General features: G+C 38.2%; 1 protein-coding gene across 4 annotated transcripts in view; it reads right to left on the minus strand.

Moving 5' to 3' along the window:
- Nucleotides 1-5,563: 5,563 nt before the first annotated feature.
- The window catches only part of ZBBX (zinc finger B-box domain containing), a 97,591-nt gene continuing 81,045 nt past the window's right edge, over nucleotides 5,564-22,109 (minus strand). For 2 of the 4 annotated variants that reach the window (XM_084769130.1, XM_084769129.1), the window contains exons 19-21: nucleotides 14,127-14,384; nucleotides 7,372-7,507; nucleotides 5,564-5,770 (exon numbers count right to left, since the gene is read on the minus strand). In XM_084769130.1, the coding sequence (XP_084625256.1) occupies nucleotides 5,644-5,770; nucleotides 7,372-7,507; nucleotides 14,127-14,384 (521 nt within the window). In that variant the 3' untranslated portion in view covers nucleotides 5,564-5,643. The remainder of the gene's footprint in view (nucleotides 5,771-7,371; nucleotides 7,508-14,126; nucleotides 14,385-22,109) is intronic. The other 2 variants (XM_084769131.1, XM_084769132.1) reach the window with 1 other exon arrangement.

Here is a 22,109-nt window from a genome sequence, read left to right on the forward strand (position 1 = left end):
ACATAAACACCACCCTCTCCTGTGTTAGATGCTGTGTTCAAAACCCGCTATAGGGAGACAGTCCTGTCTGACAGAAAATAAAGCTCGCTTAATTTGACCAAAGAATTTGTGTGATGACCTTTAGTCTCATTTGATGGCGTTAATAAATGCCTACAGCTAATATATACTTTCAGCACATTAGCAGGGTACAAAATTAATTTTTAAAAAATCAGTAACCTCCTTATATGAAAAGGACAAATATACTGAAATAAAAATCAGGTAAGCAGCACCCTTCACAATAACCAAAAAAAAAAAAAATGTGTAATATGTCTTGGAGTAATTTTCACCAAGCAAGTGAAAGATTTGTCTGGTTAAAACTTTAACACTTGGGTGACTCTAAGACTCCTAGTAATAGGGCCACTTCCTGTAACCAGACAAGATTTCCAATAAAGGGATGGGGACACCAACTGAAGCACAAAAGTTTGAACCTCAGTTGTTCATGCCTATAAAGATGTGCAAGGATAAAAGAGGGACCAGAAAGTCAGGGAATGGGCAACCAATGACAACTGGCCCAACTTGAAACACATACCTGAGAAAGCCCACCCTGACACTATTAATGATATTCTGCTATACTTGCAGACAAAAGCCTAGCATAACTCTCGTCTGAGAGGATTCATCCAGCACCTGATGGAAATAGATGCAGAGATCCGCAGCCAAACAGTAGATGGAGGTTAGCCAACCTTGTGCAAGAGTGGGAAAAGGATTGAAGGAATCATAGAGGTCAAGGACACCACAAGAAAACCTACAGAAACCAACTAACCTGGATCCACAGCAGATCATAGAGATTGATTCACCAACCAAAGAGCATGCATGGGACACACCTACTGCCCATACACATATGTAACAGATGTGCAGCTTGGTTCTCATGTGAGACCACTAACAGCAAGAGCAAGAGCTGCTTCTGACTCTGCTTCTTGCCTCTGCATCCCTTTTCCCTAATTGGCTGCCTTATCTAGCACTAATAGAAGATGATGTACCTACTGAAACTTGACATGCCAAGGCTGGGTGATATCCTTGGAGGGTCTTCTCTTCTTTGAGGACAAAGGCAGGGAGGGTGATGGGGGGGGAAGAGAGGTGAGAGGAAGGGACTGGGAGGGGAAGAGGGAGGGGAAGCTCTGCTTGGGATGTAAAGTAAAGTGAATTAACTAATGAAAGAACTTTTAACACTTTGAAGAAAGATATTGAGGAAGCTATCAGAAGTTGGATAGTTCTCCCATAATCATGGATTCGTAGGACTGATACAGACTAAATGGCTGTCTTACGAGAAGCAATATACAGATTTGGCACAATCCCTGTCAAAATTCCAACACAATTTTTTTTTCACAGATCTTGAAAGGACAATTTCAACTTCATGTGAAAATGAAAAAATTCGCTAAAACAATCCTGAATAATAAGAGCTTCTAGATGTAGCATGAACCCTCACTTCAAATTGTACTACATAGATATTAGTAAAACCCAAATGGTATTGGCACAAAAACAGAAATGTTGATCAATGGAATCAATATGAAAAACAAGGCATAAATTCACTCACTTATTGATACCTGCCTTTTTATAAGGAAGCCAAAAATGTGCACTTGGAAAAAAAAAAAAGACAGTGTTGGTTAAAATGGATGGCTTCATATAGAAGAATGGAAGTATATCTATACTTATCACCCTGCACAAAACCACTCCAAAGGAACAAAACCCTCAGCATATGACCAGTACCCTGAACCTGATAGAGAAGAAAGTAGGGGATAGCTTTGAACTAATTGGCATAGGAAAAGACTTTCTGAAGATATCACCATTAGCACAGGCTCTAAGAAAAATTAATAAAAAGGACCTCAAGAAACTGAGAAACTTCTGTGAGGTGAAGTATGCCATCTTTCAGACAAAGTACCAGGCTACAACATGGAACAAGATTTTTACCAACTATGTATCTGATAGAGGCATAATATTCAAAATATATAAAGAACAGTAGTAGAAATAAAAATACATAAAGACATATATATATATATATATGCATATACTAGATATCAAGAAAACAAATAACCCTCTTTGAAAATGTGATACAGATCCAGATAGTAATTATTAAAAGGGAAAACTCAAAATCCTGATTTTTAAAAAATTTTTAAGAAAAAACTATGTATTTTTTTACTGCCTAAACATTTGGCAAATTTTAATAATTTTTTCTTTTGTGTTAAATATTTTTTACATATATATGTATATTATTACACACATATACAATAAACTTCCTACAGCCAGAAGAACCATGATAAAATCAGGAATTATATAAATGTTGACAGTATATAATTTCAAATAAAAAATTCTTAGAGATTTTATCATATAGCCATAAGAATGTCTAAGATCTACAAAATAATGAGAGCAAATGCTGGTCAGAAACTGGAGTTTGTGAAACATTTATCCATTGCTAATGGGAGTGCAAATTTGTACATGCTGAAGACAAAAATCAACACACATCACTGAACATGGAGAAATCAGTCTGATATGTACCTAGAATCTTCACATTTTGTGCTTGTGTTCTTGGTCCTGGAAAGTATGCTGCAGGCAACCAAAGAAGAAATGTAAATAATAACCCATCTATATACCCTTCAATTTATAGTAATGTCCTGCCTATAGTGTATGCTCGTAAAATGGTGGCACAGATTTTTCTTCCATTTGTGTTTGGTTCTATTGTGGGTCTCTCGGCTATCCATCCTCTGGCACTTGGATCAGTTGTCATCAGAGAAGCTTCATTCAACAACTGATAGAAATTGACACAGAGAATCACAGCCAACATTAGATGAAGCTTGGGAAATCTAATGGAAAGCAGGGGGGCGGGGGAGGCGGGAGGAGCCAGATGGGTCAAGGACACCAAAAGAAAAGCCACAAAGCACGGAATCAAGTACCTGGGCACATAAGGGGTCACAGAGACTGAACCAACAACCAAGGAGCCTGCGTGGGAGAGACCTAGGCCCTTTGCATATATGATAAAGTTGTGTAGCTTGATCTTCTTGTGGGACCTCTAACAATAGGAGAACAAGCTGTCTTTGACACTGTTGCCTGCCTTTGAGATCCTTTCCTCTCACTGGGATGCCTTGTCCAGCTTTCATAGAGGAAGAAGTGCAAAGCAACGTGATATGCCACGGTTGGTTGACATCCTTGGAGGCTGGCCTTTTTCTGAAGAGAAAGGGAAGCAGAGTGGATGTGGAGGGGAAAGGGAGGGTAAGGGACTGGGAGGAATGGAGGAAGAAAAATGATGTTGGGAAGCAAAGTAAATGAAGTCAAAACTAATTTTTTTATTGTAAAGAAAGCTATGTTTTTGCTGGGCATGGTGGTGCACACTTTTAATCCCAGCACTTGGAAGTCAGAAGTACGCCAGTTGCTGTGAGTTCAAGGCCAGCCTGATCTACAAAGTGAGTCCAGGACAGCCAACAGAAACCTTGCCTTGAAATAAACAAAACAAAACAAAACGAAAACAAACAAAGCAAACAGAAGAAATCTATTTTCAGCAAAAGTAAAAGAAATAAATAGCTTTCCTCAAAAAATTAAGTTGTTCATTTAAAAAAATGCTCTGTAGCCACATTCATTTGAACATATTTTTCCTTCTGCAAAATTTTATTCTGGTGATATGGCTGGCTTCTCTGATATCTTATTGTCTATATATGCTAATCATATTTAGTGAGAGATATTTTAATACTAAGAATCATAGAAATTATGTACTCTCTATCTACCATTGCCTTATAGCTTAACAGAGGATATGTGTGGATTTAATTTATTGGTCCTTTAGTAAAAGTGACAAAGATAAAACTACATTGTGGCCCCATATAAAAATATACTACCTAGAATCACAAAATAACAAAAGAATTTGAGCCACTAGCATGACATATTTCGTAAAAGTAAAACACACATCAATGATTCTTTTTTCTTAAATCAACAAAGTCCAAAACTCAGGGAGGACCTGCTTTAAAATGTCAGAAATTGTCAACCACTATTCTATCCTCCAGGTCTTTCCTTACCATTTCCTAAAGATGTTTATTGTACTACTGTTTAAAATCTCAAATAGCCACAAAAAAACCACCACCACCACCAACAACAACAACAACAACAAACAAGATTTGGAACTTGGGAACACCAGAAAGAAATAATTAATAGATTATGTTATAGTGGGTAGGGTTTTTTTTTTGTATGCCAAGTATGGGCTGTGAAATAGACTTGTGAGAGAACAGGTTATGTTTGTCTACTAGAAGAGGAATAGAAGAGGAACCACCTCTTCTGAACTCATGGTCTTTGCCAACTGATAAACATACCCCAAAACAAGAGGCTTGGCATTTTTGGTGTTTTTGGTTCTGGCATTTCTGCTTGTTGTTTGGCTGTTCAAATCTCCACTTCGAGATGCTCTTAGAGAGAACTGCTCAAGAGAATGCTTTGAGGTTCTGGCTGCTGCCCCACATTCCAGCTGCTATGGTTCCAGTCACCTTTCTGAATTGCTGGTTTGCTCTTTAACCAGTCTGCTGAAATCCTGACTATGAAGAGTAGAATCGTTCCAAGGACTTGAATCTAAAAAGGTCTACTTCTCCTGTATCCATTAACCTCTTTTCTCTCCTATCAGGGTCGATGGGTTGGAAGGGAGGTATTAGCACTAAAGAACTACAAATAAAGTAAATTTGAAATTTTTCAAAGCCTATATTGTGACCTACAGTAATGACCACCTTAGGGTTGTCTAGAGGCATAAAACAATGTAGGTGATGATGGAGAGAGAGAGAGAGAGAGAGAGAGAGAGAGAGAGAGAGAGAGAGAGAGAGAGAGGTGGTACAGAAGGAGGATCAATTGACACAGTTGTACTGCTAACTCCACTTTGCGGGTGGGCAGGCTGGGGACCCAAAGAAAAACTGCTGGTGAGGCTCTTGCAAAAAAGAGACTACAGGTATGATTTCTTCTTCTTTAGAGGAAAACATTTATTCTTACATTATGTACAAGGCCCACTTACATTGTCCAGAACATTCTAATTTACTCAATATCTAATGAGTAAATCGCTACTTTCATCAAACCACATTTTTTTTCTGAAACATCTAAAATAACGTCTGTGCCCTGCAGGCTATACAGGCTGGCACAGGAAATCTTCCGGTTCTTTGACTATCCCCAACTAAGATGCTTTGGGGTATCACTTTAAAAGTACAATGGGCCTAAAACAAATATTTTATCCACTTTATTTTAGGTCTTTTTTCCTCTTGCACCAACTTCAGCTGCCTATATACAGTATCAAAACAATAAAAAAAAACCCTCACAGATAAAAGAACTGTAATTCTAAGATCAGTTGATGATATTGTGATAACATGCTCATAGAGAGTACAACTTTTTATAATTATGTCAAATATAATTCAATAAGAAACATTAATTAGTTTAAAGACAATCCTGTTCTGTTCTACAGTAAATTTTATTGACATAAATTTACTTATTACCAGTGTAATCTGAAATTATATGTAAAAATGAGTGTTTGAACCTTAAGATCATACCATCACTAATCTTTATTAGTTTACAAGCTTAGAAGCATCAGACTCACAATCTCTAGTTGATCACTCAGTTGTTTGGTTTATTCTGACTACAAAATGGAAAAGTAATGCAGTATTACACACTCTTCGCCCATGGTAGTGTACTGACATGCTGCTTGTCAAGAAAATCTTCCTCTTCCTCATCTGAACTGTAATCAGCAAGTGATAGCAAAGACGGCAGTTTGGCATTTCTTCCAGAAGAGCTGAAAATGCATTAGAAGATCAATACACAGCATATGGCACCAATTTTCAGCTTTCATTTGTCATATAATCTATACATATGTTGAAGTCTTCGCAAGCAAGGTGAATGGGGCCGTAAGTTTTGATGCTCTTGGGATATGCTAAGCCTCCTCATAATGAAATTTTTTCATACTTTTCCTGTTTCCAAGAAACAAAGTTACAATTGTACAAAAGGAAATGGATTTTTATGGGCTCCAGTAGTGTTCTTCCCTGATGACTTCTTAGGAACTTCTAAAACCTGCAGGGCCTCAGGCCATCATTAGAACATTCATCATGATATTGGCTGCTTACAAGAATCCCAATGAACAGACATTCAGATAAATCACCTCTTTGTGTACAGTAAATTAGGACAATGCGGTTAGTCATTCAAGATAAACCAAAGCTAAAATTCAATGACACTAACTACTTGCCTCGTGTTTTTTTTTCTTATTTGATTTATTTTGTTGGTATTTTACCTGGAGGTGGTGTGGACTGTCCAAAGCTTTAACTCATGGATGTCTGAGGTTTATAAATAAATGTAGCTTAGGAGAACAAAATAGTCTGTATTGTTCAGATATTTTGAGGCAAAGTTACCAGGATATCCAGCCTATGTATACTAGAAAATAAGAAAATGTTCACCCTGTGATGGACACGACACCTTGATAGATTATTTTATCAAATCCAAAACAGGCTAAATCAGCAACTCATAACATGATTTGTAACCAACTAGGAAAAGAATATAAGGCCAAGGTGACTTTTGTGTGACTCTTTCAATTGTAAGTCCAGCTTTATAACATTTATTCCCCTATAGTTTTAGTATAAAATTCATTTTGTGAAACAATGGTGAGAACAAATATTAAGTTGGGCTTTAATAACTTCTAGCGAGAAAAACAGCAGTTTCATACTATTCATTTTAAAGTGTTATTTATATTGAAATGGAAACAATTTAAGAGCTCAGGCAGAAGATTTTCTCTTCCACAAAGACTGAGTTATAAACTCTTAATTACCTTTGAGCATGAGACTTTAAACAACCTAAGAGACATCTGATTAGAGAGGCTTTTGTTTTTAATTTATTTTCTTATTTTTAAAAGGTGACATTGTCTCTCAAAACTGCCAGTGCCATTAATACCATGCTCACTACTCTGTTGAAGCATTTGTCAATCTGATCTATCTTTTAAATTGATCCCTATATGCAAAGAAGTATAACATTGTACAAATTAAGGAAAAACTTCTGAATATTTTATTATCAAATATTTAGAGGGTATTTTTAGTATTAAGATGGTATTATATGAACTATGGAAATTCATCAGATTAATTCAAGTAAGACAACTGTTTTTAATATAGTACGGAACTATCATTACTTCCATTTTACCTTTTTAACAATACACACTATATAGCACAGAAATATCTTCAAAAGTGACAAGTTTTTAAGTCTTTTACTACTAGGTCATTTTACAAAAATAAAATCGTTATAAATTTCACACATGTGGGTAATATTCCTTTACATAGTAAAGAAAACTGACTGAAGCTCCTCTAATTCTCCCGTGTACCTATTTTTTTTCAGGAAGCGGTAGTCTTAACTTACCTGACCTCAATTCCATCGGGGTCCCTCTCACATTCCATCTCAAGGAGGTCTTTGGACATCGGACCTAAATTCAGATTATTGTGGTTGAAGAACTGTAAATCTTCTAATGGTAGACTGGGCAGTTCTTCTGCAGGATCTAAAACATGCCATTCAATATATCACTGCCACATCTGAGAAACAACTCAACAATATATGGTGCTGGAATTTACCCAGAATGAATTATAAAGCAACATAATGGGATTCGACACAGACTTGTCACCACCCATCATTTTCTTAATGATAGTGAAGTGTTGTCTGAGATTCCCACGGAGCACAGCCTAAGAGGTACAGTGCTTACTTAACATGTATAAACCCCTTGGTCCAGTAAGTAGCACCAAAAGTAAATAAGAGAAAAAGAGGAGGGAAGGAAAGGGAAAGGGAAATAAACAAAGTCTTGGTATCAGGACATCTCAATCATACTGAAATTTTAAATATACATGATACTTGTGATATGTGGCAAATATCCTGGAAATGCACTAAAATTCAAGTGAAATAAAGGAATCTTCTTTAACACTAGATTTGCATGCAGTTTTACCATTTGTCTGAACGTTAGATATTTTATTATCTGTGTGCATGTTTACTCTGCAAAGCTCTTCCTCTTTTATACATTCTTTGCTTAGGAGAAATGATACTTTGTACTTGAAGGAGGGAGAAGGGCATGTACACCGTAAGTCTTCTCCCTTTTCATCAGCTGGCCTGTGGGTTCAGTAGCCTCGGTGTAAACAAACAGTCGTATAAAATAAACAGAATGTTTAGGCAAACTTATCTGTATACAAACTACTCTAGGTCCGAGTATGGAAATAAACATTCCTATGTTAGATGTCAATGCATTCTTTATGATAATGATATAACCTCCTTAATACAATTTCTCATGTGGCCTAGGTTGGCTCGGTATGTAGTCAGGGATGATTGAAAATTTCACATCCCCTTATCACTTTCAGCTGAATTCTGTGTGCAGATGTGACTCACTGCACCCTGTTTATGAGGCAGTGGAGCTGGAATCTAGAATTGTGTGCACATTCGCACTCTCCCCGCTGAAATCCATACCCAGCCTGTGAAGCCATCTCATTTATCAAAGGATATAATATGATGAAGGTTTATACTGTCATTGGGTGCTGTCCTCCTCCCATTTACAAAAGGGTCAAATAATTACCTTCCTGGTTAGAAGGAATAAACACTAAACTACTCTCATACTGGACTGAAAACTATTTAGTTTTTGATAGTTAGTAACTTTCAGTATTTCAGCAAGCAGATTTCCCCACTGAAAGTAAATTACATTGTTCCTAATGAAAGATAGACCTCAATATATTTACAGATTAAAATTTCCTTAAAATTATTTAGCTCAGTGATTTTCAAATTATGATACACTTAGATAAATTAAGTTTGAGATGAAGTTCTTTTCCCATAATCCCAAAGCAATCAAAGAGAGTCACCTAATCTCATTTATATTTGAGGACTCTTGATAAGATTTACTCTGAAACAAAAATCCTAAAAGTTTTTGTTATAGTAAAAAAAAAAAAATCACCACCCTCACTCGTTAGATTAGAAAAATGAGGACCCACAGAAAAATAGTCACTCACTATACAATGAAAATTGATAGTAGACCCAAGTTGCTTTAGCTTGTTGAGACTACATGTGGCTATGCTCCAGCACCTAATTCTTAGCTTTGAGCTGTTCTCTTCTCCCCCTTTCAGCCTTTAGGTGAAAAGACAACACCCAGTCCCACACAGCAGCACTAATGAGAAGGCTGGTATCACTGGAAAGAGAGGACTTCAGGACTTCATCTCATGATGATCACAAAAAAGCACAAAGTCAACATGAGGAAGATACAAAGATGGAGCGTGACAAGCAGCTATGCCAATACAAGTGAACCCTGGAATTAGTGGTATAGTGCAATCATAAATGAAAGATTAACTTAAAGTCAAGCATCACCTGTAATCCCAACACTAGGGGGTTAGAGGTAGAGACAGGAAGATACTTGGTTCCAGGCATGACTGTATTATATAGCAATCTTGAGACCAGGCTGGTCTATATGGCATGACTTTGTGTCAATAATACTTCTGATAAACAAAAGGATTTGGCAGAAAACTCACATTTTAAGACCGTAGAAATATTCCACAAAATCCTTTGCCTAAAAAGAAGTAACTGAAAAAACTACTTTTAACAATAGCAACACTAATCTCAAAGGTCCAACAAAACAAAGCAAGTGGCCGCTTATTCTTCAACTGGAACTTAAACCAGAAAAAAATGGTGAGTCTAACACAGGCTTTAAGACAGCATGTTAAACATGTCCTATAGGATAGAGAAGCATGTCCATCACATTAACTGTATGACACTGAGCATTGCAGCAGGCATGTGTAAGAGAGGTGTTCTTGTTCAGGAAGCTACACACTCATATGATGTTTGGTAAAGTCACAATGTTTGTAACTAACTTTCAAGTGGATCAAAAAACCCAAAGCACAAAATACAATTCTCTCACTCTCCTCTCTCCTCCCTCCACCATCTGTTTTTTCTTCCCTCTCTCTCCCTCTCTGTCTTAGGATGTACATACACACAGGACTTTGACACATATTTCTTCTACTCTTTTACAGATTTCCTGAAAGTTTGAAATTACTTTTAAAAATCCATCTACAATATCAAAGGAAAATTTAAATCAATATCATTAGAATATTTGTTTTAAAATCCTAACATAGAATTCGAACTTCAAGGAAAGCACACCAAATACAGGCAGAAATAAAATACACACGGAGCAACCTTGGTAGCTATGGCTGGCTGTCAACTTGACTACATCCTGAATTAGCCAGAACTCAAGCAGCTGGATATACCCGTGAGAGATCTTTCTTGATCGGATCATTTGTGATGGTAATGTTCACCTAAAATCTGGGTCATCCCATCTGGTGGCTGCCTACATAAAGGATAAGAAGCTCTTGTTCTCTGCCTTCTTGCCTCATGCTCATAGGAAGTCCATTCACTCGCTGGCATTGGAGCCTGCTTCTTTGGGATTTTGGCAAACTTTGAAGAGCAGCAGAGACATTCAGCCTCATGGACTGAACAACATCAGAGTTTTAGATTTTCTGTTGGAAGACAGCCATTGTGAACATGTCAACTAATACAGTAAGTGAAGAACATATTGGAAAGGCATTGTTCAGAGACTATCAAACTAAAGAAAATAGGTTCCCAGATGGAGAAAGTAGAACATAACAGAAACCAATCCAAGGATACAAAAGCAGAAATTTTTTCCTGAAATTGAGGAATGTATTCTACAATCAGAAAGAAAAGCTGCCACTGTAAGAAACAAATGGAATAGAATCATCTTATTCCTGTCACTTAGTAGCCAAGAACATAAGACAAGATAGGTCATAGGCCTTGGGGAAGCATGATCAGAATATATGGTATGAAAAAAAATTGAAGAAAAAAAAAGAACAAACAAATTAAACAAATTCTTCCAGGAAAGGAGTGTGAGAAATAAATGAGCATTAGATTATGTCAAGCATAATCCAGAGCCAGGAACGTCCTTGTTGAAGTTATTATAAAAGAAAAGGAGTCATTCAGACTATTGTCGTAAGCTGAGCTGTGCTTCAAGTATAAAGTACTCAGGGGATTCTAAACTGGGGCCACTTCAGGTAGTACAGCCATAAATCCTTCCCTACAGGGATAAACAACTGGACTATTAGGCTCAACCAAACAAAACTTCAATGAGAAAACAGGGAGAAAGGGCAGGGAAGAGAAATCTGCAATGGGGCAAAGGAAAAAAGTTCAAATCTACTAATTACATACATTCAGGTGATTAGTCATAACAGACACACCTCGTTGCCCAGGAAGCTGGCTCTCCAAGCACCGTTATTACCCAGTAAGCCTGATTATCTGAGTTTGATCTGCTGAGCCCATGTAAAGATGTAATGAGAGAAATTACTTAGCAAATTTGTCCTCCAACCTCACACTTGCCAACTTATACTCGCTCTCCTTCTCTTCCCATCCACATCATACATACACCCAAACACGCACAATATACAGAGAAATATTAAAAAATACATTTTAAAGACAAGTCATTTCAAGAATACCATTTCCAAACTTTCCCAAGATGAATGAAAACACAGATAACTTAATTCTCAAGAATTCTAAAAAGAAAGAAACTGGACGGAAAACTTAACAAGGTAAGCTATAACTCACTGAGATGTATTTACTGCCATCTAGCTTAGCATGCGATTTAATAAATTGAGCAAATAAATGATTCTACGTCTTTTATTTTGGAGGTGAAATAATGACAAAAAGCCAAGGCAGAAAGAAACATTCCCAATTGCCTAATTTTTCCAGTTTTATTAAATATTAAGAAAAATGCACAAAATCTAGAAGTAAACTGTCAATATTTTCTGGCCTAAAGTGGAGCAATTTTATATAGTTAATTTGGCAACCGTATTCTGGTTGATAATATTTTACTGACATGTATCCTACTAAGATTTTGAATCTGTATGCCTGTCTAGCTACAATTGAAAAGTATTGGGCAAAATAGCAGGAATGTTTTTATGAAGGTACAATCTACCTCCCTTTTATTCTATCCATCCACCTTTGTGTAAGTGTTTACCCCAGGACTGAAACATTGCCTTTTGGAAGGGAAAGGAAAACTTGAAGCTCAGGAGAGTTTACAAGACTCGGAAGATCATAATCATGAGATCTCTCAAAATATTATATAAACAGTAAGGAAGGAGTGGGGGCAGGAACATATGACTCCTTAAAGAAACCACCTACAAGCTGAGCAGTGAATTGCAGTAACAGAACTTGGATAAGCAGGACATGGATGGTATTACTTCTGTGGTCTGTCACTGCTGTCTCTCTGGAGAGAGTGATGCAACGTCGCTGTAAACATTCATTTTTATGACACCAACATATTTGAAATGACACTCATTGTAGGTAATAGTGGAAGAATAGATAATAAGACTTGTGATGTTATGTTGCTTTGGTTTTGGGTGTTTTGTTGTTATTGGTGGTGGTGGTGGTGGTTTGGTTTGGGTTTTGGGTTTTGGGTTTCGCTTTTTTTTCCCTTGGTTTTTTTTTTTTTTCACCTTATTGGCTGAAGTTTTCAAAATTGAGTTTGACCATTCTTAGAAAAGTGTCAAAGTTGTCTAAACTTCATAAGAAAGAAGACTACTAACAGCAAAGAGACAGAATACACAAACCCAGATAACTTTCTACCCTCTTCATCTAGAGTTGGCCTCAAACTGTGAATGACTGTAAGAGGATCACATTCCTGATGTTTCGGTACTGCAAAACACTTGCAATGTTCAAGAACAGGGTGGCCATTCGTCACACTCTTTGAAACTATTCAGGTTGGAAATAAAATGAGCAAGTAGAATTGCTTTCCAAACTGCGGTCTGTTACCCAGCAGCCTGGCCATTGCCTAGGCATGTGTTAACTGTGCAGACACACTAACTTAGTGTGCATTTGAAGAAGAACCCAAAGAGTCTGTGCATACATTTAAGGTTGGGAATCGTTGCTTAAAAACTCCTAACAGCTCAATTTTCCCACAAAGACTTCTCTTATAGATTTCAAAAACCTGAAGACATTAACCTTTCATTGCACTCGAGGAAAAAAGATTTTGACCTTTAAACCATTTTTCATTACATTTTATTTGTGTGTGTACATACACATATATACACACACCAATAAGTATATACAGAGGTCAGAAAAAACCTTGGAGAATTCTGCCACATGTGTTCCTCTGACCAATTTCTTCCTTTCTTTCTTTTTCTTTTTTACTTTCTTTCTGTGTGTGTGTGTGTGTGTGTGTGTGTGTGTGTGTGTGTGTGTGTGTGTGGTGTATGTGTAGCCATGGATAGTCTTGAACTCACTTTGTAGACCAGGCTGGCCTTGAACTCAGAAATCTGTCTGCCTCTTCTCCCTAAGAGCTAGGATTAACGGCATCACCACAGCCCTGCTGGGATCAAATGTTGGTTGTCAATCTTGGTCAAATGGCTTTATACACTGAAACATTCTGCTGTCTCAAAACATGAAGGTTCTTTTGTCATAGCCAGGACTCAGAGGCTGGATATCCCAGAGACCAAACAATACTGGCAAAAAAGAAGTCCATGAAATGATTTCTAATGATACTCTGCTCTCACAGACTGGTGCCTTGTCATCAAAGAGGCTCCATGGAGCAACTGATGGAAACAGATGTAGAGACCCATAGCCGAACACTAGGATTCAGGGAATCCTGTGGAAGAAGGGTAGGAATGATTAGAGGAGCCAAAGGGGTCAAGGACACCGCAAGAAAACCCACAGAATCAGTTAACTTGGGCTCATAGGGGCTCAAAGAGAATGAACCAACACCAAAGACCCTGCATGGATCTGACGAAGGTGCTCTGCATATATCTTACAGTCGTGTAGCTTGGTATTTTTGTGGGAGTGAGGGCTGTCTCTGACTCTCATGCCTGCTTTTGAGACTCTTTCTCATATTGGGCTGTCTTGCCCTTCCTTGGTACCAGGAACTGGGACTAGTCTAACTACAACTTGCCACGTCATGTTTGGTTGATATCGATGGGAGGCCTGCTCTTTTATGGAAAGAAACAGAAGGGGAGTGGACTGGGGGACACTGGAAGGAGAGGAGGAAGGAGAAATGCAATCAGGATGTAATATATGAAAGAAAATTCAATTTTAAAAAATGTAGAAAGATTGAAGCACAGTACAGACTTAATGTTTTATAAGTAAAATCTAGCATTTACCTGCCAGGTTTCTCATCGCATTTAATTCTTTCTCCAAAGTGTCTAAGGCTTGTTGATCAGCAGTGTTATCTCCAAAAACCTCATTCTGGCCAGTGACGTCAATGTACTCAATCTCTGAGATTTCGGAAGCAGCTCTGGATAGGGACTGAGCGCCTGCACTTCTTGACCGGGTATAAGAGGACAAAAGGGGGCTGGAGCATTTTTGAGCCGAGGTTGAAAGAGGGAAATTCACTGTTGAAGGTCTCTGTGATTTCTGCCCTACAATAAGAAAAGGAAGTAATCAAATGCTTGAAGGTCTCAAGTATAACCAGGGTGGTGGTGCAAGACCTTAAACCCATAATGACAGAGCTGTGGTGACAGAGGCACATGGATTTCTGTAGACCATCCTGGACTACACAGGAAAACCAGTGTGTGTGTGTGTGTGTGTGTGTGTGTGTGTGTGTGTGTGTGTGTGTGTGTGTTTGTGTGTATGAGAGGAGAGAGAGAGAGAGGAGAGAGAGAGAGAGAGAGAGAGAGAGAGAGAGAGAGAGAGAGAGAGATCCCAAGTGTATTTATTTGTCTGCCCATTTGTTTAATTTAGTGTGCTTAATGCACAAATAAACACAGATGTTGATAGAGAGGTGTTCTCATCGTCAGGAACACCATCCAACTCCTTTGACAGAACTTCTCTCATTAGCCTAGGTTTACCAGTTAGACTCCAGGGTTTGGCCAGTGAGCCCCAGTGTTCTGTCTAATGCCACCATCCCAGTCTTGGGATCGCAAGCACGCACTGTCATGCCTGACAATTTTACATGGATGCTAGGATCAAAGTCAGGTCCTGGTGTTTAGAAAATAAGCACTTTAGTGGCTGAGCCATCCACTGTGCTCCACTCCCCAGTGTGTACCAACAATATGAATTGTTTCCATCCTGAACACAAACCAATAGAGTTCATCCAACAATGTTGGTGGTAAAGGCAACTCTTGACCATCTCGTATTTGAGTTATTGACAGTGAATTCACCTCAAATTACATTCACAGTAACAAAAAGAGCTCCTCTGAGTCATTCTTCTGCCCTCAAGAAAAGGAACTTAATTTTAATAGCAGCTAAAGCAAATATATACATATGACAAGTCAGCTTCATACCAGACTAACATACACACTCCATTCTAGTCTATTCAAAACCAGATGCCCTTATATGTTCCTTAAATTCTATGAAAATACCACACTGTGCCTTACAAAGGGGACAAAATAAGATAAATATGGGATACCCCTGAAGAACTAATTTGACTTATCAGAATTATAATGACAAATAGCTTATTGCTGAGGGCTAGGCCAGTTCATGACTTTCGCTGAGAACTTGATGCATGGTGAAGGAACTTAGTTACACTCTTGGCAATGCCAGTAATGGCCTTGGGGGAATGCAGTTTTGGATCCTGAAAACCAAACTTTCCCCACTGTATGATTGTATTTTCCTGACATTGTCTCATGTATATTTTCAGGGGAACTGTACGGAGGATGCTATACTTCTTTTTATTTTTTATTGAAAATAGATTCTTCTTTCATACAATACATACTAATGACAGTTTCCCCTCCCTCCACTCTTCCTAGCTCCCCCACCACCTCCCCTCTTCTCTAGATGCATTTCCCCCTCTATTTCCTTTTGAGAAAAGAACAGGCTTCCAAAAGACAACTGCTAAACATGACAAAAACAAGATACAATAAGACAAGGCAAAAACCCTTCTATCATGGCTGGATAAGGCAACTCAATAGGAGGAAAAGAGTTCAAGAGCAGGCAAAAGAATCAGAGATACACCTGCTCCTTCTATTAGGAGTAAAAAAAAAAAAAAAAAAGAGCTGACAACCATAACAATTGCAGAGGATCTAGTGCAGACACATGCAAGTCTCATGATTTCCATGCAGCCTCTGTGGGCCCATATGAACCATGTTCTCTTGGGATTTTCCTTCCCCTCTGACTCCTATAATCTCCACCCCATTTTCTGAGGCGTTCCAGCTACATTTGGTTGGCATAAGACATCAGCTTGTGCCAGGACTTCGAACCCCAGTTTTCCTAGCTTCTTTATCCTCACATGGCTGGCCCTTCCTTCCCCTTGTGAGCCTGTCACTGAAGAACAACCTGCTGGTCCAGTCTCGGCTGCTGTGAAGAAACACCAATTTTAAGAAGAAAATGAGAAGCCATGTGTACATTGTGTAAATCTAAATTCATTCTTTGGTGCTTCTGGCCCCTCAGTACAGTGGTATCAGGAGGATAGACCCAGTCAGGTTGCCTCTTTCCTCTCCTCCCCTCTCCCCTCCCTTTACCCACTCCCCTCTCTCCTTTCCTCCTCCTCCTCCCCCTTCCTTCACCCCCTTCTTCTCTCTCCTCTCTCCCTTCCTCCTCTCTCTCCCCTCTCCTTTCCTCTTCTCTTCTCTTTTCTCTACTCTTCTTCTCTACCTCTCCTTCTGCCCTCCCCTGCCCATCTCTCTCTGTCTCTCCTCTTCTCTTCCTCTCTCTCTCTCTCTCTCTCTCTCTCTCTCTCTCTCTCTCTCTCTCTCTCTCTCTCTCTGGGTCAGAATTGTTTCTTGCTCCATTTCAGAGGCTGGCTCATTTGATTTCTTTAACATGTAATGTTCTGCCACAGAAAGAAATAGAATACTTTAAATTCTATTATTGCATAAGTAATTCAAATCTTCTCTTTTGCACAAAAGATTCTTTAACAAAAGCCATGGAAATGTACAAGAAGTGGAATTAAAGATTCACAGCACAGGTGTAATCCTTCCATTTGCCATCAGATTTATAGAGGTAGGTATTTTTAAATCAAACATTAATAATTTAAAATGTAAATTTGTAACCCCTCAAAACAAATGAGGTTTGTGTAAAATATTGAGATAGGCAACTGTCGTTATCATAGAAATCATGATTGACTAAATGGATCCCAGTAGCATTATGTCATTATACAGAATCAAAGAGAATTTTAAAATAAAAAATGACGAGGAAAGTCACCCAGTATAAAATAAAAATAAGTTTGCCTTCTTTCCACCTTCCTCCCCCCCCCCTTTGTTCTATATTGAGTGTAGTGGATAACCTCAGAAGCTTGGGATACAATATGTAAATAGTTAATGATTTTGCTAAATGTAATTATGAATAAATTAAGTCACTGACCCATTTTTGACTGTGTGCAGAAAAACATTCCGCAGAAAGGTAATCAACAGGCACACACCTATGTATTGATTCTTGTTAAAATGCCCTCAAGAGTTACTTTGATGATCAGAATTGAAAAGTAGTTTCCCCTTTATAGAATGTGGAAATATTCAATATGTCGTTCATAGCCAGGAAGGAGCAAGCTGCCGCTCCCACACCATGCCCCAATCCAGTAGACAAAAAGCTACAAGCAGAAATTCTTTACAAAACACAAATGTCCTGGATCTCAGGAAATAACCTTTTTTTGTGTGTCATAATGCTTCATCAAATGCAAAAATTAACAGTTTTCTAGTTCTTATTTAGATGTAGCAAATAAGAGGAAGGTGTTTTTAGTAAGGCCAGGGTGTCTCACAACAACAACAACACAGTGAAGCGACAAAAATATAAAATAACATAAATGTCCTTCAGAAAACTCAGGAGATGACTCAACTAACTGGTGCTTTCAGCAGCATCTGGTTACCACTGAATCTGAAGCTAATTGATCCCAATTGGAATAAAATGTACCCACGGGATAGATCAGATATGCTGGCACAGAGCAAAAGGACAGACCATCTTCCCTGCTGGAAATATGTTCCTCTATAGTTTGAAGTCATCAAAACACAGGGATTTTATTTATTTATTATTCCTTCAGGTAAACTTATTATTCACTTTAGAATTTAATTTATGAGCTTATTAATATCTCTGCTAAGATTTTTTTATAGTTTTTATTATGTTATTCACCTTATATATTGTTTGCAATTGCTTCGCTCTTATCTTCCTGTTCCCAAAGCAACACAACATAAAAAATGCCACTCATGAAAAATGTCGGTTGAAGCCATCATTCCATACTAAAAATAAACACACACACACACACACACACACACACACACACACACACATGCACGCACACTCACACAGACACAGACACATACACACATACACTCACACACATACAAATACACAGATGCACACATACACGCATACACACACATACACACACATACATACGCATATACACACATACACACACATACATACACATACACACACTCACACACACACAAACACGCACACACACACACACACACACCCATATACACAAGCACACACACAGATAGACACACACATGCACACACACACACACGCATACATTCTCACACTCACATGGCTTTTGGAGCAACTGGTGCCATTATTGTCAATATAGTATAGAAAATGAGTAATTTGATTGATTCCAGTCAGATTCTATATGTAACTAATTTCCTTCAGTGATAGCTTAAAAATATATACTCTATGCTGAGTATTGAAACTATTGAACAGACAAGATATGATGGTATTAATGAGCACAAAATTATTAATGAGATTATGACAAATCAATCAACAAACAGTGCTTAATGTAATTGTTGCTACCATTTTATATATAACATGCAATTTGATGAATCAATTATAGCATGTACTTTGGAATAGCACATTCTTTTTTTTTTTTTTTACAGGTGTAAAAAGGATAGAGATCAATTATTACCCACATTGCTCCTATTTTGAGACAGCATCCCTGACTGAACCTGGAACTCACTGATTCAGCTCAGGCTGGCCAGCCAAGCAGGCCCCAGGGATCCCCAGGCTTGTACTTCTCCAGTGTCTGCATTACAGGCATCCTTCGAGTTCAGGGATCAAACTGTCCCCTTGCAAGCAGGGAAAGGAATTTATTGGCTTAGCCACTCTCCAGCCTCCTTGGGTAGCATCTTAGTAACAATATTTTTATCAAAGGACCCAACGTTTCAATCATAAACTGTCTGCAAAAAATTATTTATTGGAATACTTGATTCTCTGCATAATTTTAAGGATTACTATTAAAAATGTAAACATTTCTAAAGACATCTAGGAATACAAAGAACTTTAACTGAACAGGATGATTTAGTGGGGGAAATGCTTATCTGGGATGCTAAGAACCTTATTATCTTTCCTTGTTGAATCACAAATCAGCTGTGCGACCTGACACAATAACCCACATCTCACCTTTCAAATGCATAATTAGACAGTGTAATGTCTTAAATTCCATCCAAGAACAAGTGAATTAATACTTAGTTCATTCCAAGGATAAAAATCATTTATTAACCCCTAATCTGGCAAATACTGTGTCACAATCAGGATATGCTAAAATGAATCGGTTGTTAACCCTATCAATTTGTACCCAAAATACAAGAACAAGTCTCCATCACTGAACATTCATGCAAGAAAAGGCTATTTCTTGCTTTGTAACCAAGGTAGGATACATAAGAAAAAAATCAATGGCTTCTAGAAAAAACAAAGTGGATGGAGGGCTTGGGGACTAGCATTATGTAGAGTGACCACAAAGAACTCACTGAAGAGGTAGTGAAGTGGAAGCCTCTGCTTTCTTTAAAATTTTGAGCTGTTTGCTCAACCAAGTTCATAGCAGCCTTATTCATAATAGCCAAATCATGGAAACAGCCTAAGTGTCTCCTCAGTAGAAGAATGGATAAAGAAACTGTGGCGCAGTTACACTATGGAATACTACACAGCTATTAAAAACAAGGAATTCCTGAAATTTGTGGACAAATGAATTGGACTAGAAATGATCATAATGAGTGAGTTAACACAGAAGCAGAAAGAGTCAAATGGTATATACTCATTTATATCTGCACACTAGCCCAAGGGGCAAGTCCCATGAAAGTCTTCAGTTACCAGGAAACTGGGACAGAGGGGAGGACATCCTATTGGGTCTCTAGGTGAGAGAAGCATGGGAGAATGGCAAAATAGAAGGATCCAGAGGGTCCTAGAAACCTACAAGAGGAACATTATGATGGGCAGATCTGGGCCGAGGGGTCCCACTCAAACTAAGGCACCAGCCAAGGACAATACATACAGTAAACTTCAAACTCCTACCCAGATCTAGCCAATGGACAGGACATTCTCCACAGTTGAGTGGAGAGTGGGATCTGACTTTCACATGAACTCTGATGCCCCATTTTTGACCATGTCCTCTGGATGGGGAGACCTGGTAGTATTCAGAGGAAGGACAGCAGGCTACCAAGAAGAGACTTGATACCCTATGAGCATATACAGGGGGAGGAAGTCTCCCTCATTCATAGTCATAGGGGAGGGGAGTAAGGGGAAAAAGGGAGGAAGGGAGGAATGGGAGGATACAAGGGATGGGCTAACCATTGAGATGTAATATGAATAAATTAATAAAATATAAAAATAAAAAATTTGAGCTGTGTTATGTAATGCTTTGCTGAGAGCTGTCTTGTGAGCAGACGTAATATATTGTTGAAAACAAGCATGTAAGAGGATTGTGATGTTTAAAATTAATATAAATAGAACCTCACAGTGAGCTGATGCTTTTGCATTGCCATGCCATCCAATGCTTCGCTGGTCTACACTCCCCTTTTCCTGTTAACCTTCTTTCTCCCCTCGCCCTCTGGTCAGTGGCTTAGAAGGAAGGTAGATGTACTTAAGAACCCTAAATAAAGTTGGTTTTGAAAAATCTAAGCCTACAAGGAAACATCTGATCTGAGATTGAAAGCAACCCCAAGAAGATTTGAGGATAGACTGGGAGTTTACTAAGCACCCTGTATAGAGGGGAGAATCACATCCTTAGGCTAAAAATAAGAGTATAATTTACCTAAGGACAGACAAGAGCCAGTGGGAAAATAGGGTGGGAAGAGCTGCAGTGAGGAGAGATGGGGAAGGAGCATTTACAAATGAGTAAGTTGTAGCTGGCGCAAGTCAACTTTATTCTTTGTGTCCAGCTGAAGAGGTTACATCTACAGTGCTACATTTATAGACACAGGGAGTACTGGGGGAGGTTGAATGAGGAAGAGACTTGACTGTAAACCTGTATGAACTCTGTGCTTTTCACATTCACAGATTTTCAAGTCCTTTCACATATACGGACATCAGCACAGAGTAAAAATTTTCTGTACATTGCTGCATTGACAAGAGGATTTAATTACATTTCAGGCCACTACCCCTTTCCAGAACCCAACTCTCCTAACTGGTCACTTTTATTACCTTTTAAAGACTCAGGTAAAATGTCATATAATCTCTAACATCTGACATGTATATTTTATCATCTCTGTTCACACACACACACACATACACACACACACACACACACACACACACACACACACACACACCTCTACTGTAGATGATAGACACTAATTTAACTGTAGTTCTTATATCTAGCAGTTTTCTAAAAGTAAAACTTTTGAAAAATCTATAGTAAAACCAGAGAGAATGATTATCAACCACACATTATCAAGTGTCTTCTTAATTCTGTATGAATCAACATCCCTAATGAGAATATGTAACCTGTTTTCTATTTGCTGTTGACATTTATATCTGAGAACCACTGGACAGACTCTAAGCTGTGTAACTTTTCTGTTGTCTCCCGTGGCTACAGTTGCTAGCTTAGGACAGGTGCTCCAACAAAGGGTTTTTATAGTAAATTACTGACTGTGCTTCTGCCCCCAAAATACATTTAAAAGCATTTGGCTATTTACTTAGAAAGATTTGTCTTTGTAACTGATTTCTCACAGCATGTGCTTAAATTTCTTTTCGTCCATACACAGTGACTTAAAACACAGTTCCTTCTTCTTGCCCAGGAGGCAAGAAACAGAATCCTTGAGGTTGCTTTTAAATTTGATGGAACAATAGGTGTGTAATTATAGAGGACCCCAAAATTTATGATAAAAGGATAGTTTAATACTAACACATTTATTTCTGACAGTGAGTCATCATAAATTCATATAGAAAAGATCTAAGCCAGCTGAGGAGACTTAATCATAGAGTTTAGGGTAAAAGAA

This window comes from Acomys minous (genome assembly GCF_964271855.1).
Source record: "Acomys minous genome assembly, chromosome: 19".
In the NCBI taxonomy this organism is placed as follows: Eukaryota; Metazoa; Chordata; class Mammalia; order Rodentia; family Muridae; genus Acomys; species Acomys minous.